General features: G+C 35.7%; 1 protein-coding gene and 1 long non-coding RNA gene across 3 annotated transcripts; one reads left to right on the top strand and one right to left on the bottom strand.

Moving 5' to 3' along the window:
- Positions 1–6: 6 nt before the first annotated feature.
- On the bottom strand, positions 7–10969 carry LOC132156234 (uncharacterized). Of its 2 annotated transcripts, none has more exons than XR_009437394.1 (3): positions 10800–10969; positions 8195–8302; positions 7–160 (listed from the first exon to the last, which is right to left on the bottom strand). It is a non-coding gene; the product is annotated as an uncharacterized LOC132156234 (long non-coding RNA). The 2 variants fall into 2 exon arrangements; XR_009437393.1 differs by lacking the exon at positions 10800–10969 and adding an exon at positions 9689–9804.
- LOC132156233 (chitin synthase-like) lies at positions 4471–26295 on the top strand. Its single transcript, XM_059565141.1, has 19 exons — positions 4471–4514; positions 13705–13840; positions 16866–17054; positions 17336–18345; positions 19643–19732; positions 19812–19961; positions 20036–20210; positions 20292–20393; positions 20494–20635; positions 21418–21618; positions 21702–21986; positions 22702–22881; positions 23487–23838; positions 23971–24002; positions 24388–24452; positions 25301–25411; positions 25500–25717; positions 25987–26059; positions 26145–26295. Exons 1-19 carry the CDS (start codon positions 4486–4488, stop codon positions 26235–26237), a joined length of 3633 nt encoding a protein of 1210 aa, XP_059421124.1. The 5' UTR covers positions 4471–4485; the 3' UTR covers positions 26238–26295.
- The last annotated feature ends 530 nt before the right edge of the window (positions 26296–26825 follow it).

Raw genomic sequence — 26825 nt, 5'->3', positions numbered from 1 at the left:
GGCCCAGACCTCCCCGCCGCTCCAGTGGCAGGAAATGGGTTAAGCGGGTGGCATGGAGAGAGCGGGGAAACAGAGTCGGGGTCCAATCTGGCCAATGCCACCCCCTGGGCGGGACTCGGGGAGCAGCATAGTGATTCGAGGAGGGCCGGGCGGACGGGACCTGGGTAAAGGGACAGGCCGAGAGAGAGAAGGAGCAGAAAAAGAAGGAGAGAGAGAAGCTGATGGGAGAGGTTCGCCGAACCCGGGGCACGCCACCATATGGTCCTCCGTGAGATCAATAGCCGACTCCAGCGACGTGGGCAGGTGGCACTGGACCCACTCGGCAGTTCTTCTTGGTAGCCGAGTGACGAACTGCTCCAGCACCACACGATCGTTTATCTTCTCCACATCGCTTCCGTCGGCCAGAAACCATTTGCGGCAAGAGTCCCGGAGCTGTTGGGCCATCACGAAGGGTCGGCTGGATGATGGTCCTCTTCAGTTCGTCAAAAACCAGGAGGCTCTGCACTGTGCAGCTACCTGGGACTCCCTGGAGAGCAACGGGACCAGACGCATTGGCCACTGGTCCCGCGGCCAGCCATGGACCTCGGCCGACTTCTCAAATAAATAATAAAATAATAATAAAAATAATAAATAATAAAAACCGCCTCTCCTGATCGTGATGTAACTCCAGCAGGGCCTGGTGTTGATCATGTTGCATGACCGTGAGGGATGTACACTGTAAAAAATAATTCTGTGGCTTAGTAAATATTACAGAAATTTTTAACTTTATTAACTTAATAAAATCTCTGAATATCGTGTACTTGATTGTTTGAGTTAAACATACCAAAATATTTGAGTAAAAATCCAACAGTTCATTTTATCTAAAATTTACAGATATATTTAAGTTGTTTTCAATAAAATTATTTAGTATTTGACTAACCAATTATTTCTTTATAATATACTTAATATATTTGTGAAATTTCTATCAAAATATTTGAGAATGTTGAATTAAACTGATCTGTTTCAAGAAACAAAAATATTACTTAATTCAAATCAATATTATTAATATATTTAACACACTCTTAAAATTTGAGTAAGTTTACTCAATTAAAACAATGCACCCCTCCCCCACCCTCTGACGTGACAACAACTCGACGGTTGGTTGAGTCAGTGAGCGCGGGCAGTTTGAACTCTCCAGTCTCCAGACAACAGCTCTCTTCTCAGCGTCGCAGATTTGGTGCATTTCCTCTGTGAAATTCAGGTTTGTGTATGTTTTATTTTATCTATAAAATCTTTACTGTGCTTTAAATCATATTTAAAGGAACACTTCACCCATTTGCATTTAGCTTTGTATTGTTAGAAACCCAGTCATATATTATAATGATCATGGATTTTTCCTTTATTTTTCCCTGAGATGGGAGAAATAAGGATTTAAGTGTTTTACTTCCTGCTTATTATGACGTAAAAATCGTCATTTTGCGTCATAATAAGCAGGAAGTCAAAATTCATTGAAAAGTGTATAGACTACAGACACTAGCTTATTATTATTCCAGGGGGTGGGACCCACTCACCCTACAGGCCTATTACAGATCAGTGGGTGGGACTAAACTTACAGAAACGAAAATGAAAATCCGCCATCTTGTTTGGAAGCTATGTAGCTAAGCTAACAAGCGCTTATGGAGTCAGATTTACGAGAATGGCTGGAGGAACAACTCATGATATGGAAGAAGAGGATTTTCAAAGTCTGTTGCTCGAAACATATGTTCGTGGCTATCTATACGAGCCACAATATAGCGCAGAGGAGGAACAGGAGGCGGCGGCTGCAGCCGAGGCCGGAGACCTGCCTGTCGCGTCCGAGGAGCCCGGGCGTGCTCGAGCTGGCGCGGACTGGTGGTGCCTGTGCTCTCGTTGTGCGCCTAAGGACACAGAGTTAGAGTCCGTCTGCTGCCAAGAATTTCAAAGATGCCAATTTCTCCTCGAAGAAATGTCCGAAGCAGACAAGGACACGGATGTTTGCGTTGTGAACCATCCTAGTTTCGCCCCGCATATGGACAGAGGCGTCCTGGAGACATATTTCAGAATTCCGAAGGTAAACTGGAAACGCCAACCGAAGCCTGCAGGGACAAATGGACGTCTAACTGTAAAGTAAGTGTTTTTATTATCGCTAACTGTGTCCTCAATGTCTTGGGAGTGGGAGTGGCTTGTGGAGCTGTGCAAATGTGTTGCATTGTGGGAGTTGTGGTTTTCCATACAAATGAGCCCTAAAGTTACTTTCTGTAATAACTCGGTCAAAAAGGCACCAAATTCGAAAATTTTAATAGATTTCGACTACATATATGACCCACTTTCAATGAAGATCAATGTTCCCACGGGTGAAATGCTCCTTTAATGCAAAACAACATACAGAGGCGTAATTCGACACCTAAACGAGAGTCGCGCCTGTCTTTTTGCATGATTGAAACGCTTTGCATAAACACATGACTTCATTCCTAATGATAATACATATAATTATTATCATTTGGATGATAAATTGTCCTCAGAACTGTCACTGTTTGTTTATTGGCAGGTTATGTCAGTCACTCACAGTATCTATCGGCTGTGAGTGAAACGCAGGACGGCGGTATGAAGTTCAAAGTTCACCCGCAGAGGCGAGTCCGTCTCCGGCACGAGGACCTGCGCTGATCCGGTGGATATTGGGTTGATTTGATTACACTTGAATTAGGCTACCTGAATTTTTAAATATTTAATTTTTACTTATAAAATGTTTGTTAAATGAGTGTGGCGAGTGGGGCGGGGCCGAGTGACGTGGGAACAAGGAGGGAGGCCGGCAATGATTGGGAAATCAGTGACACCTGCGACCCACTGTCGGTCTCGAGTCCCACGTAGGAGATGGAAGGATATAAAACTGGAGCGACGACAGTGAAGGACGAGAGAGGACCAGGCCTGGGCTTTTAGTTGTGTTTTGGTTTCATTTTATGCGCACTAGTCATCCGTGAGGGGCTGGTGCGCTGTTTTGTGTTTATTTGTTGTAATTAAAATGTTATTGGATTGTCCGCCGGTTCCCGCCTCCTTCTTCCCGATGACTAGGAAGGTTTAATTCATTACAATGAGTTTAAATGTAGGCAATATTGTATACAGTGTAAAATGTGCTGTATTGCTGTACTCATTGACAATAAAGGCCAATGTCATGTATACTGGTGGTTGTGTGGAGTACTATTTTACAAAGGTTTAGAGAAAATAAAAAGTTAATATTACTCATTAATAAAAACAGTTAATATTACTCATAAATATTGTTTTTAAATGTTTAAATGTTCAATTATTTCTACTCAATTTTATTTGTTAATGTACCAGATGCAGTTACTCAGATTTACTTAAATTTTTTACTTGCATTTACTCAATTCATACAGTATATTTCATTGATTTCGCAGCTTTAAAATGTACTAAATTGTTTTGAGTGTAAAAATGTTTCACCAATAAAATTGAGTAAATAATAGTTAAACTTTTTACAGTGTAATCAACTGCAAATGGTGCAGCGGAGGGCATTGGCACGGCGATGCCATCCATCTTCCCTCCCGGGTTTTCGGCACCAGTGTAACAATGTTCGTTGTATAGGAGGGAAGACGGCAGGGTCGACTTTGACTACTGGCTGCTTTTATTCGCAACTTAAAACAAAAGGTGTGCAAACATGCACAAAACAGTCAAAAATCTGCATAAATTCACTCCAACAAAAATATCAGCAAAGTCTAGGAGTGTGGCAGCCAGCAGTCCTTCTCTCTCTCCCTGCTCCCATTTCTCTTGGTGTTTTATACTCTCTCCACGCCAATTACTGCAATAAGAGACAGGTGTTCGTTATTTGCGCTTAACCTACTCACTCACTGCGCGTCTCCTGATGCTCTCCCCCGCTGCAGGGTTCGCTATACCACGCCCCCCTTGCCACACTTACTGTTAACCTATTAACAGTTTTTTTTTCATAGCATTTTTACAAAATTTTACAGTTAAAATTACACTTATTTTTTACAGTGTTGTTCATTCGTGCTGTTGTATATTCACAAGTCACTATATTAAGGAAGATATGAATCCAAAATGTTTTTGCACACATGTGTATGTCAGGATGTAAACCAGTTTTCTTTTGTATTTTTTGCAGCTACAAAAACATCAAACAACATTCCCTTCTTTAATTAACCTAAACAGGAGTTAGAATCGTCATTAAGAAAACATAAGGAAGCACATAATTTTCTAGAATGATGCAGTTGGCATAGCATTACCAAGAAAAACCCTACTAGTATCAAGAGTTAATTAAAAAATGATTGGCCACATATTTGGCCATGTTTTTGGTGAATCATAAGGAAACAATTTGAGAAATCTTTTCATCATAAATCAGAAATAGCGTCACTTTATATGAAGAGTGTGATTAAATATGTATTGATCCCTCCCAACTAGTTATAAAGCTCATGTTTGCTTTACAGATGATTAATCAAATGTTTTTGCTGCTCTGGAAGCATCACTATGGAACAGCAACAGAGACATGAATTCAGGTACTTAAAAACTTTTTTTAAATAATACCCTAAATTAAAGATTAAATTTTTACATTTGAATACTGTTTTATTTATCAAACTTATTAATTTATTAATTCATAATAAATTGTAATATTTTATTTTCCCCAAACTTTATTTATTTTTGAAAAATAATTCTTACTTACTTATTTCTGTTACATTGTAATGATTTTAAAGTAAGGTAACCTCACACGAGACACCACTAAATGTAGTGGTTTCAATGTAAGATAGCCTCACACAGGCACCATTAAATGTAGTGATTTCAATCTTAGAGGGCATCAAACAGGGCACCATTAATTGTGGAGGTTTTAGAGTAGCACCATGAAAGTAATGGTTTTTGGGCTTAAATATTGATGTTAATATTTGCTTTTGGTAAGGGATGGGCACAATGTTAAACAAATTATGTAAAAAAAAAAAAAACAGTAATGTGCTGGCAGCAGTCACCAGCGGTTTACTGTAATTCTACAGTATTCATACTGTGATTTATATAACAGCTTTTTTCTGTAAAAAATAATTGCAGTATATTTCTGTGATATTCAATTTACAACATCATTATGGTTAGTTTATATACACTCTTTATTGTACAAAGGCATAAAATAATGGATAGATTAAAGACTCAGTTAGATTGAAGACTCATTACTTATTTAATTTATTTATAACCTTTTATAGATTTATTTTAAATCCAATGCTATTTTATGCCTATGAGATTGAATTTAAAGTCATCAATGATGTTATAATTAGATTTAAAGTAGAACATTATTGTTCTGTGGGCTACACACATCTAATTAAAATATATTATTTTGAAAGATCTCAAAAAAAAAGAAAGATCCAAAAAAAAAACAAGCAAACACTTGATAGATATAAATAAAAAAGGTTTTATTTAAAAGAGCAGTCAACATTTAACAAGTATACAAAACTATAAAATGGTAACAAACTGAAGAAAACTGATTTTGGCTAACAAAAAAAAAAAAAAAAAATGGCAATGGCAATAAAAAATAAATAAATAAGACAAACATAACAAAATATGTTACAAACATGACAACCTGAGATTAAACACAATGAAAATGTTTTGGGATTTTTTTTGATCTGCACTTCTAAGAACATGCAACAAATTTAGTGAAACATTTTAGTGAAAAAAAAATTTAGTGAAAAAAAGAAGAAAAAAACAATTTGTTTAGAGTTTTTTTCCACACCTTTTTTAAACTTTCCAGTGAGGAGGCATGTGTACCTTTTTTAAAAGAGTCTTAGTCCTAGGTGAATGACTTTGTCATTTTACACCCACTTAACCATTATGACCTGGCTGCATGTTGTCTCGTAAAGTATTCCAACTGGTACCGCTGTAAAACATCAGCAAACAAAATATTTTATCAAAATAATTTGAGAATTGTAATTGTAGAGAACAACCCAGATAATAAGGAGACAGCTGATAGTGTTGCCAAAACGCTTCGTGCATGTCTCAACTCAATTTTTTTTCCATAACATTGCTACTTCAACAACTTTTTTTTACATGCTTCTACTGTTCAGATTCACTTGGGTTGAAAATTGCTTTTGTTGTTGTATCTACACTCGTTAGATCTAGAAATCTGAAGTGAAATAAAGTAGTAGGTAAGATTACATTTATTTGAATTAATTAGAATATAATGATAACGAGAGAGCAAGCGAGGGAGAGAGCACACAGAGATAGAGAGGAGCCTATCCAGTGAAGCTTTTGGTTTCTATATAAAAAAAAAAAAACACACACACACAAAAAAAAACTTGGTTTCTCTTGACCCAGGGAGTGGTTGAAATTCAGCTGCTGAATATATGTGCGTTTGCGTGTGCGTGCAATTTCTTTAAAGGAAAAAATAGATAGACCTAAAGCTCCCACCTGGGTTCGCTAAACCACGCCCCCCCCCCCCCCCCCCCGCCACACTTACTGTTAACCTTTTAACAGTTTTACAGTAAAAATTACACTTATTTTTTACAGTGTTGTTCATTCGTGCTGTTGTATATTCACAAGTCACTATATTAAGGAAGATATGAATCCAAAATGTTTTTGCACACATGTGCATGTCAGGAGTAAACTAGTTTTCTTTTGTCTTCTTTGCAGCTAAAAAAACATCAAACAACATTCCCTTCTTTAATTAACCTAAACAGGAGTTAGAATCGTCATTAAGAAAACATAAGGAAGCACAGAATTTTCTAGAATGTTGCAGTTGGCATAGCATTACCAAGAAAAACCCTACTAGTATCAAGAGTTAATTAAAAAATGATTGGCCACATATTTGGCCATGTTTTTGGTGAATCATAAGGAAACAATTTGAGAAATCTTTTCATCATAAATCAGAAATAGCATCACTTTATATGAAGAGTGTGATTAAATAATGTATTGATCCCTCCCATCTAATTATAAAGGTCATGTTTGTTTTACAGATGATTAATCAAATGTTTTTGCTGCTCTGGAAGCATCACTATGGAACAACAGAGACATGAATTCAGATACTTAAAAACTTTTTTAAATAATACACTAATTTAAAGATTAAATGTTTAAATTTGAATACTGTTTTATTTATCAAACTTATTAATTTATTAATTCATAATAAATTGTAATATTCTATTTTCCCCAAACTTTATTTATTTTGAAAAATAATTATTAATGAATTATTTCTGTTACACTGTAATGATTTTAAAGTAAGGTAACCTCACACAGGCACCATTAAATGTAGTGATTTCAATCTTAGAGGGCATCAAACAGGGCAACATTAATTGTGGAGGTTTTAGACCTAAGTAGCACCATGAAAGTAATGGTTTTTGGGCTTAAATATTGATATTAATATTTCATTTTGGTAAGAGATGGGCACAATGTAAAACAAATTCTGTAAAAAGTAAAAAAAAAAAAAAAAACGGTAATGTGCTGGCAGCAGTCACCAGCAGTTTACTGTAATTCTACAGTATTCATACTATGATTTAACAGCTTTTTTCTGTAAAAATTAAATGCAGTGCATTTCTGTGATATTCAATTTACAACATCATGGTTACTTTATATACACTCTTTATTGTACAAAGGCATAAAATAATGGATAGATTGAAGACATATTTAATTTTATTATAACCTTTTTTAGATTTATTTTAAATCCAATGCTATTTTATGCCTATGAGAGTGAATTTAAAGTCATCAATGATGTTAGAATTAGATTTACAGTAGAACATTATTGTTCTGTGGGCTACACACATCTACTTAAAATATATTATTTTTAAAGATCTAAAAAAAAAAAAAAACAAGCAAACACTTGATAGATATAAATAAATAAAAAAGTTTTATTTAAAAGAGCAGTCAACATTTAACAAGGATTCAAAACTATAAAATGGTAACAAACTGGAGAAAACTGATTTTGGCTAACATAAAAACAAAAACAAAAAACAATGACAATGGTAATGGCAATAAAAAAATAAAAATAAGACCAACATAACAAAATAAGTGACATGACAACCTGAGATTAAACACAATGAAAATGTTTTGAATGTTTTGGGAATTTTTTTGATCTGCACTTCCAAGAACATGCAACAAATTTAGCGAAACATTTAGTGAAAAACATTTTAGTGAAAAAAAAGAAAAAAAAAAACATTTGTTTAGAGTTTTTTCCAAACCTTTTTCAAACTTTCCAGTGAGGAGGCATGTGTACCTTTTCAAAAGAGTCTTAGTCCTAGGTGAATGACTTTGTCATTTTACACCCACTTAACCATTATGACCTGGCTGCATGTTGTCTCGTAAAGTATTCCAACTGGTACCTCTGTAAAACATCAGCAAACAAAATATTTTAGCAAAATAACTCTAGAATTGTAATTGTAGAGAACAACCCAGATAATAAGGAGACAGCTGATAGTGTTGCCAAAACGCTTCGTGCATGACTCAACTCAATTTGTTTTTCCATAACATTGCTACTTCAACAACTTTTTTTTACATGCTTCTACTGTTCAGGTTCACTTGTGTTGAAAATTGCTTTTGTTGTTGTATCTACACTCGTTAGATCTAGAAATCTGAAGTAAAATATAGTAGCAGGTAAGATTACATTTATTTGAATTAATTAGAATATAATGATAACAAGAGAGCAAGCGAGGAAGAGAGCACACAGAAATAGAGAGGAGCCTATCCAGTGAAGCTTTTGGTTTCTATATAAAAAAAAAAAACACACACAAAAAAAAAACTCTGTGTCTCTTGACCCAGGCAGTGGTTGAAATTCAGCTGCTGAATATGTGTTTGTTTGTGTGTGCGTGCAATTTCTTTAAAGGAAAAAATAGATAACCTAAAGTTCCCACCTCAGTTATAATGCTGCCAATTTTTAGTGCGAGTGCATATACAGGCACATCAGCTTCATAATACAACATAAAAGCTATCTTTTGTGAGCAAACGTGCTGTAATTGCCTTGTGATGGCTTGGAATTCCAATAGGACTCAGATATGCGTGTTTAGACATAGGTCGCATGTCCAGATATCAGATATAAATCTGATTTAAAACCATATTTGGAAGTGGCCCAGATTGGATGTGAAAAAAATAATATCTTGTGCAGATTTATGTGTTTACAGGTGTGCAACAAATTCTGATCTGTCAGATGTGAGTAAAAAAATCCGATTTTTTTTTGTGCCTGTGTAAATGCAGCCCTGAGGGTGATTGCACAAAAGTAGAATTAAGAAAGCCAGGATAAAAGAAAAGGCGCGGCTTGAACAAGTTTAATCAGCAAATCCTGGCTTAGTCCATTGCACGTTTGATGAGCCAAGATGAGAGCGTGAAGCTATGTCAAGCCAGGTGTAGATAATTGGGATAAGTGCACGTTCATGGCATTCAAGGGATTGATTACAGAATCAATGATGCAATAATGCATAAAACCCATGCAGCATACTTCTCACCAAATGAGCAACAGCTTCTAATGGAAACATATGAAGAAGTGAAACATATAATATGCATGTTACTCATGCAAACACATGTATGATTAACTGCAAACACTTATCCACTATGCGCACCTATTTTATCTATTTTGTTCATTTTATCTGTCTATTTAATCTATGTCATCTATCTACTGTTATCTATTTTATTTAGTTTTTTTTATCTTATTGATTTTATCTAATTCATAGATTAGATCTAATTTATGTAGCTGACAGTAACCATAAATCATTCTTACCTGAACGTTGATACAGTCCTGTGGAATGATTTCCTATTAACTTCATCTCCCTCACGTGCCCCTGAGGGGCATTTGATACAGATATGGGTGCAATCCACTGCACCAATGACATTTGGGAAAGCTGTAACAAAATAATGCATGTCATACTGTGACTGTGTTAACGTAACACTTTTTTTGTTGTAATCTGTTATTTGTTTTGCCTGCAATATTGTAGAATTCCTTCTTGATGTGGAGGAATCTTTTGTGGCCAGGGAAGGTGATGAATGTGTGTGCAAAATACTGTGTGGCAAATAGTGCCTTTATTGAGGTTTTCAGCATTTCAGAATAAAGGAACATTCCACTTACTAAGAATCGCAGTGCTACACAGATATCGGATGCCATCACCTGAGAATCTGTACCTCTCAGTCAGATATTCGTCTGCAAAGGCCAACAAATCTGATGTGTCCCAGAAGACTCTTTCATGCCAGAATGCTCATCTGAGTATAAACACTTCTAGTCTACGTCTAGTACATCATTTAAAAAAGGGCACGCCATTGTTAAGAGGACACACTGAATCTGACTTTAGCCTATATATATACTAAATGTTGACCTCGTCATAGACTTGAAACCGTCATTGATTAAACCAGTTTTGCAACTTCATTTGCCATTTATTTAAAACTAAACAACTGCAATAATATATGTATTCATCAAACCTCTGACAGCAATATGAATTCTTCATAATAATGCTAAAATAGGCTGATTATATGAATGACAGTATATCTAGTATTTCAATGCAGGATAATTAAAATGATGCAACATACTTAACACTTAAACACTTAAACACATAAATCACTAATGAGTTCAATTAGGTGTGATAGATTGGGGAAATATACAAAATGTGCAGTGCTAGTGGTACTCAAGGACAGGTTTGAGAATCACTGGTCAGTTTGATTTGACAGTATTTAATTTTTTTAATTTTCATTCCTTTACACTCTGAAACATTTTTAAATGTTATATAGCTTTTGTTCTTTTTAGCACTATTTTACTTTTTTAAATGAATTTTGTGGTTTAAATGTGGCAACATCAGTCTGTCACAACAACAAAGACAGAAACAAGAGGACAGCTCACTGACCTATGTGAAGTCCCACTGAAAGTCGATCAGGTTCTTCAATAGTATGGAGATGTGCATTCAATTTGGAGAGTTTTTTGCTGGATAATCGCCCCTGTCCTCTTCGACCTTTCCCAGGTTGGCCTTTGTCCGTTTTTCGAGATTGATGCAAATGAAGTGCCTGAAAAAACAATCATCAGAGACTAAATGAAAACTTAAAAGGGTAGTTTGGGTTTTGCACATTGTTAATAACTAGTATTGACATCATGTGGTATTTTGTTAAATATTGCGGCCTGTTTTTCTATATCTTGGAAGTAATTTTCTTGTTAAAAAAATTTATTTCTATGCACAGGAAACAGTTCACGTATTATGCCTCTATTCAAGCTTATATGCAGTGTGATTTGTGACTTGATAATCAGCTCCACTTCATGTCATGACATGTCAGTTCAACTGCATGACACAATAGACTTAACCACACTGCAATCTGGCAAAACACACTTAAAAATTAAATCAGGTGCCTTGCATAAGCCAATACTATTGCACCATTTTGACCACAGTCCCACAGGAGAACATTTCTGCTGACAATTTGATGAAAAAATAAAAATAAAGCCGCATATGCCATTTCTATATAATTGCTCAAGGCAGTCAATTCCATGGAATCAACATTTTAAATAAGTGTTTACACGAAACATCCTTTGAAATTCGACTAAAATACGTCTGAACGAAGACAAGTATAAAGGCTGAATTTGGTTCCCGCACCTAAATTTCTAACCGCAAATCAAGTTATCAAAATATGTTTTTGCTCTAGATATTAAATATTAAAACTATTCTCCTTTTAAACATATGCCACCTTTATACTTAAATTAAATAATTGACATTTTTTACATCAAATTAGTAATTTGTGTGAAATTTGAACCCATTAACAACGTGCAACAGATTGTTAACTAAAGCGCAAAAGATTGAAAAATGCAAGTGATTGAATTGGATGTTACTATGGATGTTGCATGTTATTTTATGGAAAGATAAACTGTAGTTCCTTTGGAGATAATAAAGTAAACCTTTTTTTGAATTCAACAAATAAGATGAGAGATTATTTTTTATTTACTTAAATCAGCTGTATAAAATCTAATGCAAATGATATAATCATACATTGAAAATACACACTAATGCCAATGGTCTCTGAGAATGTGTGTGGTGTTGGCGCAGTGGATAAGACATATGCCTTTGGTGTGAGAGACCCGGGTTTGAATCCACTGTGAAACACCAATGTGTCCCTGAGCATGACACTTAACCCCTAGTTGCTCCAGAGTCGTGTGACCTCTGACATATATAGCAATTGTAAGTTGCTTTGGATAAAAGTGTCAGATAAATTTAAACGAGAAAGAGGTTAAGAAAAAGTTTTATTTACGTTCCGCCTGGTCATGTGCTGAGTCTGAGTGGCAACCTCAACATTTAACTTAAAAGTCCATAAAAGTGACTTTGTGCTTATTTGGGATGGCACAATTAAGCAACATTCACTTGCAGAAAGATGAGTTAGATCACTTGAACACGAAGCACTGGTGAAAGATCAATTCTTGAGCACTGATCAATGGAATGCTGAAGTCCTCATTCTTACCGTCCACAAATGATAACCTTGAGAGAGAACAATGCAGCTCCTGTGTGCTTCAGAATGAAGTGGAAAGGGGGTTACTGTCTTGACTGTTGTCCACTACAATATAAAATGTGTTTGTATGTTTTATTTATATATATATATATATATATATATATATATATATACAGTACAGACCAAAAGTTTGGACACACCTTCTCATTCAAAGAGTTTTCTTTATTTTCATGACTATGAAAATTGTAGATTCACACTGAAGGCATCAAAACTATGAATTAACACATGTGGAATTATATATGGAATTATATACATAACAAAAAAGTGTGAAACAACTGAAAATATGTCATATTCTAGGTTCTTCAAAGTAGCCACCTTTTGCTTTGAATACTGCTTTCACACTCTTGGCATTCTCTTGATGAGCTTCAAGAGGTAGTCACCTGAAATGGTCTTCCAACAGTCTTGAAGGAGTTCCCCGAGAGATGCTTAGCACTTGTTGGCCCTTTTGCCTTCTGTCTGCGGTCCAGCTCACCCCTAAACCATCTTGATTGGGTTCAAGTCCGGTGACTGTGAAGGGCAGCTCATCTGGCGCAGCACCCATCACTCTCCTTCTTGGTCAAATAGCCTTTGATGCCTTCAGTGTGACTCTACAATTTTCATAGTCATGAAAATAAATAAAACTCTTTGAATGAGAAGGTGTGTCCAAACTTTTAGTCTGTACTGTATATATATATATATATATATATATATATATATATATATATATACACACATATACATACATATATTTATGACTAATTAAAAGACTAATTACTTTCACCCCAAATACTAATGAGTTGTAAATTTACATTTCTAACATTTGCCACTATCCTAGGTTTTGCCCATTTGTCAGTAAGAATTTTTTACTAATTTAAAACAAAATAAAATTTAGTATGCTCCATTATTCTTTTAGATATTTTAATATGTACACGTCAGAATAAGCATGTTGTTTGAATTTTTGCATAAATATTGTGTTACACTGAATGACAATGTAACATTATTTCAACCAAATGTTGACATTTTATTCTCCAAAAACTTATTTGAAACCTTAAAAGTAGACATTTTAATTACATTTAATGTTCTTTCTATGGACACAAAATCACTTTTGTACATTTCTTTTGATGCGGACATTTTAACGTCTTTGACCCAGATACAACAAATATTTTCTTTCAACCTCTCGCTTGATAAATACCACACTTTAGTTATCATTGAACATCTTTAACACTATTCAGTCAAGTGAATTTGTGAATTTTCCATTAAGATATTCCCTTTTTTCTTCCAAAACAGCCAATCTTGGGATGTGTGCAGTGAAGTGCCGATCATTCAAGATGAGCAGAGGGGAAAGAAAAAAAAGCATTGTTTGAAATGGTTCTTGTATGCTATTGTTGGTGTACTTGTCTTCACCCTTGTGCTGCTTAGTAAGGTGAGCTGCTTTATTAAGCATTGGCTAATCAATTTCAATTTTTATTGATGATGTTGATGATCAATACATGATCATGTATTGATATATTAATTTACTAGTTTATGTAATTATGCACCATATGTAATTAAATGTAATTAACCGTGGTCCTTGGTGATTCATAAAATGCAATTCAGCGGCTACTGGTTTCTGAGAATAATAATAATATAAAAAAAGTATATCAAGGAACAAAAAATAATACCCGTGGCTCCTGACGATGTATTCATATATTAATTTACTAGCTTGTTTACTAGTTTGTTTACGTAATGATGCAGTGACATAACGGTATTACATTAATTATATTATTAAAGCACCGAATAATTATGGAAAACCTGGATGTCTAAAGCATGTCTTCATCAGCTCACCTTGTTACATAAACAATATCACCAGTACATCTATCTTTGGTCCGAGTCAGAACAGTTTCCTCAGTTTAGCAAAAACCGGAGAGATGAAATGGTGCTCACAACCCCTGTTGAAGGGGAATGGTGCAGAAGTGAGACACCGAGCCAGTCACCCTGTCACTTACCTGCTTGTATCCAACACATGGGAAGAGACCAGCTCAGCATGGAGATTGTACAACTTTGTGCCAAGCCCGCAGCTCTGCAGATTTCTGCTATGAAAGGTGCTATTGCATCAACGCCCTAAGACAAGGCAACGATCTGAGTGGAGTGAGCTCTAACTCCTAGGTAACATGGCTCACCTTTTGGTATGCCAAGGTGATGGCATCCACTAGCCAGTAGGCAAGCCTCTGCTTGGAGATAACCTTCCCCTACTGCTAACCTCCAAAGCAAATAAAGAGCTGTTCAGAGTATATGAAGCTCTGTGTGCGCTGCACACAAGCATAAAGGGCTCAAACAGACCACAGCAGTGCAAAGGTTGGTTCTGCCTCCTCTAGGGGCAGTGCTTGCAAGTTCACCACCTGGTCCCGGAAAGGAGTAGTGGAAACTTTGGTTAAGTATCCAGGCCATCTCGGGACAACATGAGGGTCAGTAAGCCAGAATTCAAGGCATGTTTCTCTGACTGAACATGCCTGCAGATCCCTAACCCTTTTGATTGAAGTGAGCACAGTCAGGAGCACTGTCTTCAGAGACAGGAACTTTAGCTCACCTGACTCCACTGGCTCAAAAGAATCTCTGTTCAGAGTCGAGCCAGGACCATGGAGACCATGCCATGGACCAGCCATCCACTGCATCATGATGCACTGCGATGGCAGCAGCATAATCTTTCAGGGTAGAAGGGGAAAGACTCCTCTCTAACCCATCTTGCAGAAATGAAAGCATAAGGCTGATCAGGCATCTCCAGGGGTCTTCTCAACGAGAAGAGCACAAACTAGTGAAAAGACTCTACTTCAGGGCATAAGCCTACCTGGTAATAAGTATAATATAATAATACTGCCTTTGGAAGAACATTTATGTCCTCCGTGTCTCATCCAGGAGCCACAGGTGGAGGTTCCACGATTTATACCCAGATATCAAATTGTGCCCTTCCCCTGAGAAGGAGAGAAAGAAGGTCCTTCCTCAGGGGGATTCTCCAGGGAGGTGGATTCTCATTCGTGAGCTGAGCTATCATGTTGACTATGTCCAACTCCATCCAGAGCAAAGAGATGCTCTGCACAGGGGAGAGCTTGCCCTTTCCCATTTGACCCAAAGCCCCAACTGACTGAGGTGCCAGAGCACCAGGTCCCTCTGTTTGCACATCAGATCACGAGAGTGAGCCAGAATGAGCTAGTCATCAAGATAGTTGAGGATAGGAATGCACACCTTCTTAGCAAGGCATGGGCACCCTCGGTGACTTTGGACACAGGAGACAGGGACAGCCTGAAAAGGAGAACTTTGTACTGGTACACCTGAACCTTGAAAGCTAAACACAAAAAATGTCTGTTTCGAGGCAAAATTGAGATGTGGGACGTGAGAATGCACTTCTGCATCTACATTTTTAAAGGGTGCTTGTGCAGGGCCTGATTCATGACTTGAAGATCCAAGATTGGCCATGATTCACCATTAAGCAGAGACTGTAAAACACCAACCTCATATCGGCTGGCAGGGTAGGCTCTATTGTGTCTTTCTCCAGGAAGACCACAATCTCTGTCCACAGGACAGGAGCTTCCTTGGCTGCCACTAAGCTAAAGAGGATGCCGCTGAACCTGGGGAAATTCCTGGTGAACTAAACTGCATAGAGTCTGATTGTCTGAATAAGCCAACAGGACTGGCTGGAAAGAGCCAGCTAGGCTCCCAGACTCATTACAAGTGGCACTTATCCGGCTACCCACAACAGGGTCAGCTAAAGATGTGTGAGGGAGCAAAGCATCCCTTAGGTGCAACAGATTATAAACTCAGAAAAAGATTCTCTGCCCGGTCCTCCTTCAGGGTAAGTAATGGTCCTGTCACCACCTTCTGGAAAAGAGCAGTCCCTTCCATCTCCAGGTTGCCTGGGTCAGGGAAGCTTAGCTGTCTGCTTGGAGGGCTTAGTGGCTGCCTGGGGCACGGGCTGTGTCACCTTCCTGCCTGTGGCAATGACATCTGCTCCAGTGAAGGCCACCTTTACCCTCAGCAACACGGGGATGCCCTTGATGATGAACAGACAAGAGGCCAGCCCGCAGCAGCTTGGTGACAGCAGAATTAAACCAAAAAATTTAAATAAAGTAAATAGTAAACGTGCAATTAACACAAGACAAAGACAAGAGTGCCTCAACCAGAATTAAAAGTCTTATCTAACAGATAGGTTTTATCTTAGACTTAACAATAGACACAGAAGAAGCCATTCTAACAGAAATTGGGAAGTCAATCCAGAGTCTTGGGACAATTATAGAGAAAGCGCGATCACCCCTGCACTTCCCCCTTGTCTTGGGGATAGATAAGAGTCTCTGGTTAGAAGACCAGAGAGATTTTTTTTTTTTTTACAGACATATTTTCTGATTTTGATATCATTTGGGAACAATCAAATTGAGATTATATGTTCAGAATTTTTATTTTTTTTATTTTTTTTACAGACATCACTTTTGATTTTGATATCATTTGGGAACAATCAAACTGAGATTATATGTTCGGAACAAAAAACAACCGTCCTACTTGGCATTGGCTTCATTCTGGTTGGGCCGAGTGTTCTTCTACTGCTAAAGAGCACATGGAAGTTCATTTTCAAGAGTGCAACCATGCCCTCTAAAAAAACAATTTTTTGGGTAAGCAAACATAAGTGTTTAATGAACAGATGTGTACAATAAAGACATTTTTGAAGTTGTAAATAAAAGAGATTATTGGAGTATGTTTCTCTACAAATTTGATGTTTGATAAAGAGTATTACTTGCCATTTCTTTGTAATTGTTTGTTATACTTACTAGCAATTTCTAAGTGAAAAATGTTTCTGCATCCAGGTTTTTTTTTTTTTTTTTTTAGTCGAGTAGCATAGAATCTGATTATATTGTCCGTAACCTTTCTGACTTTGATTTGACCTTTCCCTTAGGTTCTGTGTTGTGAGTTCCTGGTAGGACTGGGAGCTGCAGTTCTAACAATAGTAGCCATGCCACACTTTGACATTGTCACCAATGTGATGATTCTAAACAGTGTGAGCATCCTGTCCGCAGTGTTCCAGGTGGTCGCTAATTGTCTTGCCAGAGAGAGAAAGTGGCTTATGGTCCCTGTATGCTCCATTTTCTTAATCGTCACAGGTTATGTGCTTTTTGCGATCAATTATTTGGCATTCGAAAGTTCCTTAGAGATAAAAATATCAGTTGGCCTTGCCATCGTTGGAACCATCTGTGTTTCTGTGAACTGGTGGGAGAGCTATAGTACGCTCTTTAATGTGTCATTTCTAAAGGAAATTTCCAGAGACATTGCTCAGTCCCGTAACATGGTCGGTATCATCTCTAGTTTGATAAGAATCCTGATTACGTCAGCTGTGATTGGAGCTTATGTTCCTCTATCAGGTCAGGAATGGAAATCAGTAAAACTTGTCTTTGAAACAGTTGTCATTGCATTGGTGGCAATCCAGATTATATCCTCTGCCTTATGCCGCTGGTTTGTGGTTTTGGCTTGTAAGATGCGCGCCCTGCGCTGCAGCTTCATCGTGCCCATGTACCTGGCCTCGATCACAGTTTTAGCTGGGTTTTTGGTTCCAGTTATGGTCAGGCTTCCAGAGTCCAATCAAACTTCTACCTGTTTTGATAACTTTCAGCCGAAATCCAGTGACGAATGGTTACATTTGATATTGACTGATGTTATAAGAACTCTGAATGCCAGGGACATTGTGGTACACATGAAGACAGGAGGACTGGCCTGTTTGGGCTGCTCTGCTCTGAGCTGGTGGCTGGGACTCATACTCAGTACAATTTACATCTGGTACCTGAAGATCCATCGAATAGAAAGAACCCAAGATCTGTTTGTGCGACCTATGTATGAAGGAGCATTTATGGAACAGTCTTTGTTGCTAAACACTCGTTTTGAAATCAGAAAGAGAATCAAGGAGAACCGGTGGTAAGTGTTTTAACTTTCCAAGTATAATAGATATTTTTGTATTCATCCATATCAATATTGAATATTTTATGATGAATGGTATTGTTTTACATTTTTTTATATTCTATATATAGTATATAAAATGCAAATATAACCATTTTTTACCATTTTTATTTTTTGTTGTTATCTAATGCTTAGTTCAAGTCCATCTTTATAAACACTAATAATTAAAAAAAAAAAAAAAAAAAAAATAATAATAATTATATATATATATATATATATATATATATATATATATATATATATATATATATATATATATATATATATATATACTGTATGTATTATATTATATTTAATTTCATTTAAAACTTACATTAAATATCCATTTTAACACTGTACTGTACATTATAGTGTTGTGATGCCTAAATTCACATATGACATTTAAAAGTTATATAATTATTTATTTTTAATGTTTATTTTTTCTGTATTTAGATAATAAAAAACAAATAATAATAACAACCATATATTCGTTACTCTCACCTGACTACTTATTGGCTTATTGGTATGAATCAGATATTTACTATGAGAGCATCCCTTTAAATCATCCTCTCATTAAATGTGTTCCCATTAAAAATTACAAAAGGGATATGTTTAATGTCTTAGTTCTTTTTCCGAGATGTTAGTGAGATTGAAAGGAGATTAAATCACCAATTTTTAAGATGTTTCATCTGAGAAAAAGACCCCTGTAATTTCACATGTATCTCCTCTAGAATTTCTTTTTTATCACTTCAGCATCTCAAACTGTGCCTACATTTACTAAAGTGAAGTGACATTCAGCCAAGTATGGTGACCCATACTCGGAATTTGTGCTCTGCATTTAACCCATCCAAAGTGCACACACACAGAGCAGTGAACACACACACACTGTGAGCACACACCCAGAGCAGTGGGCAGCCATTTATGCTGCGGCGCCCAGGGAGCAGTTGGGGGTTCGATGCCTTGCTCAAGGGCACCTAAGTCATGGTATTGAAGGTGGAGAGAGAACTGTACATGCACTCCCCCCACCCACAATTCCCGGGACTCGAACTCACAACCTTTCGATTGGGAGTCCGACTCTCTAACCATTAGGCCACGACTTCCCCATAATACCTTCCCCATAAAGTATAAACTTTCTGCAATAAAGCCTTTATTTTCTAATATAAACTCTTTAAGTCTTTAAGTCTGAGAACTTTAAGTCTTTTAATCTATAAAATACCTACCTTTTCTTTGAATTTCTTAATATTAAATGACTTCATACATATAATGTACTCCTCAGTGCAAAAGATATCATCAGAGTGTTTCTGTGTGCAACGATGTGGCATGAGAGCTACGATGAAATGATGAAGATGATCATCTCTATGTTCAGGTAAACAGACTACACCCACTCAATTTGTAATTTTTTTTTTATTTAATTGTAATTCCAATAGTTTTTATTTTACTTCCAGACTTGATAATTACAGTCCCAAACACAAAAACAGCGAAGTCCAGTTTGAATTCCATATTTATTTTGATGACGCTTTCAAGGATGTTGATAATGGAAGGCATGCAAATGAATATGCTGAAAGTATTGTGGATGTAATCAAAGAAGTCTACATGTATGTATCCTTCTTATATAACTATATATGTTATTATGTGCAAAACTAATATTCTAATACTTCAAATACATTAGCATTTTCAGTGAAGAAGACCGATCCATATTCAAGCAGAAGGCAGCACTACCACCCCAGAAGATCATAAAAACCCCTTATGGGGGGCGGCTGGAATACACCCTCCCTAAAGGCAATCTGATGATGATTCATCTGAAAGACAAGACACTTATCCGTCACAAAAAAAGATGGTCTCAGGTAAGATTAATTTAAGATCCAGTTAAAATGCAGCTACAGATGTTTTGTAACCACAATTTTACTAATAATCTGTGTTTGCAGATAATGTACTTGTATTACATTCTTGGCTGGAGACTTAACAGACAGTACTTCAAAGAGTTTGAGGAAGGTAAAGAACTGGAATCCATTAAGCAGAGACAGAAGGTTAGAGGATTAACATTACACTCCATTACTAGTTCTTCTAGAAAGTAATACAATATCAGCTAGGCTTTTGATGTTTTACTATGTTTTCAATGCTCCTTAGAAAGAAAGGGAGAACACGTATATCTTGGCCCTGGATGGGGACACTGATTTCCAGCCATCTGCAGTCATGCTGTTAATCGACAGACTTAAACTCTACCCAGAGGTTGGGGCTGCCTGTGGCAGGATTCATCCAACAGGCACAGGTTGGGATAGATATTAAGCATTGTTTAGAAATTGTATTGTTTTTGATTATTTGGTCATTCCATTGTTTGGTCATTTACATTGTTCAGTAAAGCTAAGTTCACACTGACAGGATGAGATGACAATTTTTCCTGCATCTATTTTAAAAGCCTCGTCATTATCTTGTTTTATTTATTATTTAGAATATGTAAAACTTAATATTTTACAAATTCAAAAAGCTGAATAATCAATCAAAGCCACCTGATAAGTGGGTAATTTAGTTGACAAATAGTCAATTATTCTTTGTTAGATTAATCAATAATCAAAATAATTGCTTGTTACAGTGATAGTGATAGTGATAGGTGTGAAGAATAATTCACCAAATAAAACAAAAAATAAATTAAATAAGAAAATAAATTAAAATAATGACCAAATATTTCTGATCTGTAGCACTGTCCTTTGTATAGGGATATACGCAAGCAAATTTCAGTTACCATACATTCGCTCCTATGGGGACAAAAGAAACGAGCACAAGCAATTTCATATTTTTTGTTGTTGACAAACTGGTATTTTTCAGCAAATTCATTTATCATTTGGTAGAAACTAGTCAAATTAGGTAAAAGCCAAGAAAGACATGAACTTTTCTTTGAAAACCATGAAAAAACAAGTACAATATTTAACCATTTTGCTGATTGAATTATATTTTAAAATCTGAGAACCACTGCTCTAGAAAAAATCACTAGTGACTATAAATTATAAAGGTGATAAATTGACTAATGAGATCATTTCTTCACTATGCTTGAAGGGCCCATGGTGTGGTATCAGAAGTTTGAATATGCAGTAGGCCACTGGCTACAAAAGACTGCAGAGCACGTGTTCGGCTGTGTACTGTGCAGTCCTGGATGTTTCAGTCTTTTTAGAGGAGCCGCACTCATGGACGACAACGTCATGAAGAGATACACAACCAAAGCCAATGAAGCCAGCCAATACGTCCAGTATGATCAAGGTCTGCTTGAAGCTAATAACGGACAAATAATACCAATTAAACCTAGACTAACATAATTCCCCATCCGTTTGGTGTAATGTCAGGTGAGGACCGCTGGTTGTGCACTCTGCTGCTGCAGCAGGGCTGGAGGGTGGAGTATAACGCAGCATCTGATGCATACACCAATGCTCCACAGGAATTTAAAGAGTTCTACAACCAGCGCAGACGCTGGGGACCCTCTACCATGGCCAACACCATTGACCTCTTGGGTTCAGGAGAACTGACCTCTCAGAGGAACAGCTCTATCTCAAAACCTTACATCTTGTACCAGATTATCAGCATGGGTGCTTCCATTCTGAGCCCTGCCACTATCTGTCTCATGATTGCAGGTAAAGTTTTTCATTAAAAAAATTAAGATTAGAGATACACCGACCATAAATTGGAACTGGTTTTTTTTTTTTTTTTTTTTTTTTTTTTTTGCTCCAAACACATGATCAGCAAACAGTTTGTTTTTTTTTTTTTACTTTTTTTGGTTGATCTCTGTTCCAGAAATGCATACAAACTGCATTGCAATCATTTCCCAAAAGGTAATTTGTGTGGAAATATTATGAAGTCTGTAAATGGCCAAAAACAGAGGCCAGAGAGGCTGTAGATGGATGCAAAGAGGAAAAAATACTGTCGCTTGCAGAGCAAGATCACTGTTCACGATGCACAAAATATTGGAAGAAGAATATAAATAATGAATTGGGGGTAGGGAGGTTATATGAATATATCACTCAAAGGAACTGACCGTCTTCAGAAAAGTTTCGAATGGCATTTTTTTTCCCTTATACCTCCATATAAAGTAGTGTTTATAAGCGCATTACTGCTTTGTTTACAGCAGTAACCAAGGAAAGGCTATGGAGCAAATAAAAAAACTTATAAATTAGCTTTAAAAAAATCTAAAAATCAGCCATGAAAAATTATGGGTGTATCACTAAAAAAAATTTTAAGAGACAGGGTTCTCTGGATTTATTGTCCTGTTTTTGCAGTATGCCAAAAAGATTTAACTTTTCAGTTAGATTTGTCCAAAATCTATTTTAAAGTGCTTTGTTTCTCTTGCAGGAAGCTTTGTGTTCGTCTTTAATATGGATGTGAATGTAGCCCTTATTTTGGGCATAGTTCCCCCTACTGTCTACCTCATCCTGTGCTTCAAACTGAAATCTGACACACAGATTACAATCGCAGCAATCATGAGTGTTTTCTATGCATTTCTCATGGTGGGAACAATTCTCTCAATCATAGGTAATGGTTGTTTTTTAATGTGGTTGTTTTTTTGTTTTTGTGTTTAGTTTTGTCTTATTTTATTTAAACTGCTTTTTGTCTTTTTTCTTCCCAATGTCAATATATTTCCTACTGACACAATGATTTGTTTTGGAAAGAAATGAGTACTTCTCTTTAGGAAGAATTAGGGTTATTACAGTTAACAAAAATTAAAACTGATACTATAATTAAACCATAAAAAAAATGTTACCTGAAATTTACCTAATTTTCTAATTAAAGCACACATGTTTTGGTATCAACACTGATAATCATAAGAAATGTTTATTAAAGCACTAAGTCAACATATTAGAATAAATTCTGAAGACTGAATTTTGTAGAAAACTTTCCCCTCAAAGAAATAAATGAAATGTAAAAATATCTTAAAACAGAAGACAGTTATTTTAAATTGTAATAATATTTCAAAATAGCCTTTTAGTCCATCCATATTTTAGACTGTTTAAAGATGGCAGTAATATCTAACCTTGGATAGCCACAAAAAAAAAACATATCAATTAGCTGAAGGACAGGTGACAAATGGGTGAAATATCTATCTATAAAACTTTTTCTCCTAATGTCAACTTTCATAGGTGATCTAGTGAGGCAACAGACTTTTATGACTCCCAGTGGTCTGTTCCTCATTGGCATAGTGGCTATGTACCTCATCACGGCAGCTTTACACCCTCAGGAGTTCTCACTGGTCATCTATGGACTGGTATATTTCCTCTGCATTCCCAGTGGGTATCTACTCTTAATTATTTACTCCATAGTCAACATGAACAATGTCACATGGGGCACCCGTGAATCCGGCAGCAAGGCTAAAGCTACAGCAGTCAATACCATCAAGCAGAAGTTCATGAATGCCACATGCTGCAAATGTCCATGCTTGGAATCTGAAGATCAGTTTGAGGAGATACTGCCAGCAGAAACCATAACACAAAGGTAAAAACATATCCACACTATAGGATAGTTTCACACTGGCACTTTTATTCTATTATATTTTGTAACTATTTTTATATATGGGTTTGTTTTTAATACTACTACTAAAACTTATATTGCATTCCTACTACACAGGGAACATGAGTTCCAGCTTAGTCCTCATCAAAGTAAGTATGACTTTCATACTTAAATGGATAGTTCACCCAAAAATGACAATTCTGTCATCATTTACTCGCCCTCCAAAGTTGTTCCAAACCTGTATGAGTTTTTTTCTTCTGCTGAACATAAAAGAAGAAGAATGAAGAAGAAATATAAATTTTATGGAAGTCATCCAGAAACTGATTGGTTACCCTCAATATTAAAAATACCTTCTTTTGTGTTCAGAAGAAGAAAGAAATGCATAGAGCTTTGGAACAACTTAAGGGTGAGTAGGCCTAAGTGATCGACAGAATTTTCTTTTTTGGTTGAATTATCCCTTTAATAACCTAAAATTCTACATAAAGTCATTGAATTTGACTACCATTAATACTAATGTGTGTTTAATTCCAAAAGCTTGGATTGAACGACTGCAGGTGCAATCTAATGACTTTCTCTTGGATGAATCTGAACTCCCTTATGTAAGTCTAACTTAAGGATTGCTCATGAGTGAGCTCCTGAACGCTTTTGAAAAGAGGAGAAAGTGGTGTGTTTTCCATGTGTTTTTAGACAAGAATGTGAATGGCCTCTAAATCGATTGCAGATGGTTTCATCATCTTGGGTGGATAAAAATTATAAGAGGATAAAATAATGAAAAGCAAAAAATGTGCTACCAAATATACTTGGGTGGCCATTAATATACTTATAGGCTCAGGTTAAGTCTGTGTGTGGGAAGCAGTGGTGTGGTAACTGTAATATAATCACAATAATTGATTCCGGTCTATAAAATATAATATAATATAATATAATATAATATAATATAATATAATATAATATAATATAATATAATATAATATAATATAATATAATATAATATAATATAATAAATAATTGATTATGGGCCGTTGAATTATTAGAAAATAATGCACACCCACTTCGCATCATTACCACCTCGGGTGTAATTTTTTTTTCTAATAATTAAATGGCCATAATCAATTATTCATTATATTATATTATAATTTAATTTAAATATTATTTTAATTTAAATATTATTTTAATTGTTGTTTTTTAATTGTATTTTTCTAAAGTAGCCATGTATTATTGTGGCATAATACATCTTGCAGCTTTTTTTTATATGTCAGATATGTAGTTTGCATATTAATACTTTAAATGTATAATTTGACCACACTAAAATACCATTTCAATAAACTAAACTACGACAACAACTGAGTTTTGTCATGCGTTTACTCTATGCATTGTGTTGCTGATTAGATATTAGCATTATGTAAATGTAGACTGATATGTTTTAATACCTCTCTTTCTGTTGCAGGATGAAAGCGATTTCTGGAGAGAACTGCAGAAGAAATATCTGGAACCTCTTAAAGAGAATAAAGAGCAACAGGAAAAAATTGCTAATGATCTGAAAGATCTTCGTAATAAAGTATGCCAGCATGCAAAAAACTTTTTATGTGGTTTTGTCTAAAATATTTGCTGTGGAACAGTAAATATTTTTTTTCTTTTCTATACAGGTTACATTTGTCTTTTTCTTCTGTAATGCACTTTGGCTGGTGGCAACTTTCTTCCTTCAGGCAATTGGCAGCACAATCTCCATAAAGATCCCAAAAGTCTATCCAAATGGGACTCGTTTCACGTCAGAAGACTTTTCTATAGATCCAATCGCACTGATGTTTCTACTGAGCTTTGCATCATTGCTGTTAATTCAGTTTGTTGCAATGCTTTACCACAGGTAGCTAAACATGCACACAAGAATAAAATAATGATTACTGATAAAGAGACATTTTTCTTTTATACACAAAAATGATCAAACCTATTTTATTTTAGTATTTCAATAAAAAGGTAGAAAATCAAGTGTATTATTCATCATACTATTAATGTATAATGTATATTATACAATGTAAATGTAAAACCAGTTTTAATATAGGTATATTTCATACAGATTTAAACCTATTTTATATAAAGTATATATAAGTAATGGATTATGTTCTTTTGTTTCAGAATCTACACATTAATCCATTTCGTGGCATATGCTGACACAGAAATTAAATCTTATAGAATGCAGTCACGTCAGGTGAGCCAAAAAATCAGACACAAAATGCTGATGTATTAAATTTTATATATATATATTTATGAACCATGTCCACCATGTTGCACAGATCCCGGACTCAAACCACCAGCCTGAGATGAATGACCCAGACACAGCCTTATGTTTTGAGAACCCCTCTGCTATGCCTACAAATGCAGTATAAAGTTTTGTATTTAATAATTAATATTTATAGTCTAGTGGATACTAATATAGTGCAAATATAATGTTCTGAATATTTTGTGTGTGTGTGTGTGTGTGTGTGTATAAACCAGAATTTTCTGTTGTAGAGTAAAAAAATCATGCCTGCCAATTAACTGATTATTTTTTATTGTATTAATTACATGAGATGCCAAGAAATAATAAAATAATCACAATCAATCACATATTGAATATTAGCATTGAATATTATGCACAATACAAGAAATTGCCAATTATGTATTGTTTGTTAGTCATTATATTATTTACTTCCACTTTATTATTTCCATTCCATATACCATGACACTATATTTCTTACTTTCTTTTTAAAAATTAACCACACTAAAATAACATGTTAAACTGACAGTCATATAGAAATATTTTAAATCTAGTGTGTACTAATTTACTGTAGAGCAGAGGTGGGTAGAGTACCCAAAAACTGTACTCAAGTAAAAGTAAAAGTACTTCTAGAAATATTTACTCAAGTAAAAGTAAAAGTACTAGTCTTGAATAGTTACTTGAGTAAGAGTAAAAGAGTATAGGATAAAAAATCTAC

This window comes from Carassius carassius, chromosome 13, assembly GCF_963082965.1.
Source record: "Carassius carassius chromosome 13, fCarCar2.1, whole genome shotgun sequence".
In the NCBI taxonomy this organism is placed as follows: Eukaryota; Metazoa; Chordata; class Actinopteri; order Cypriniformes; family Cyprinidae; genus Carassius; species Carassius carassius.
Note: the sequence above shows the minus strand (reverse complement) of the source record. Positions and strands in the feature narration are given on the sequence as shown.

Coding starts and splice junctions, on each gene's coding strand:
- LOC132156233 (XM_059565141.1), top strand. CDS start 4,486: ATGGAACAGCAACAGAGACATGAATTCAG. Junction 17,055..17,335: donor CTAAAAAAACAATTTTTTGG/GTAAGCAAACAT, acceptor CCTTTCCCTTAG/GTTCTGTGTTGTGAGTTCCT. Junction 20,394..20,493: donor CCATTAAGCAGAGACAGAAG/GTTAGAGGATTA, acceptor AATGCTCCTTAG/AAAGAAAGGGAGAACACGTA.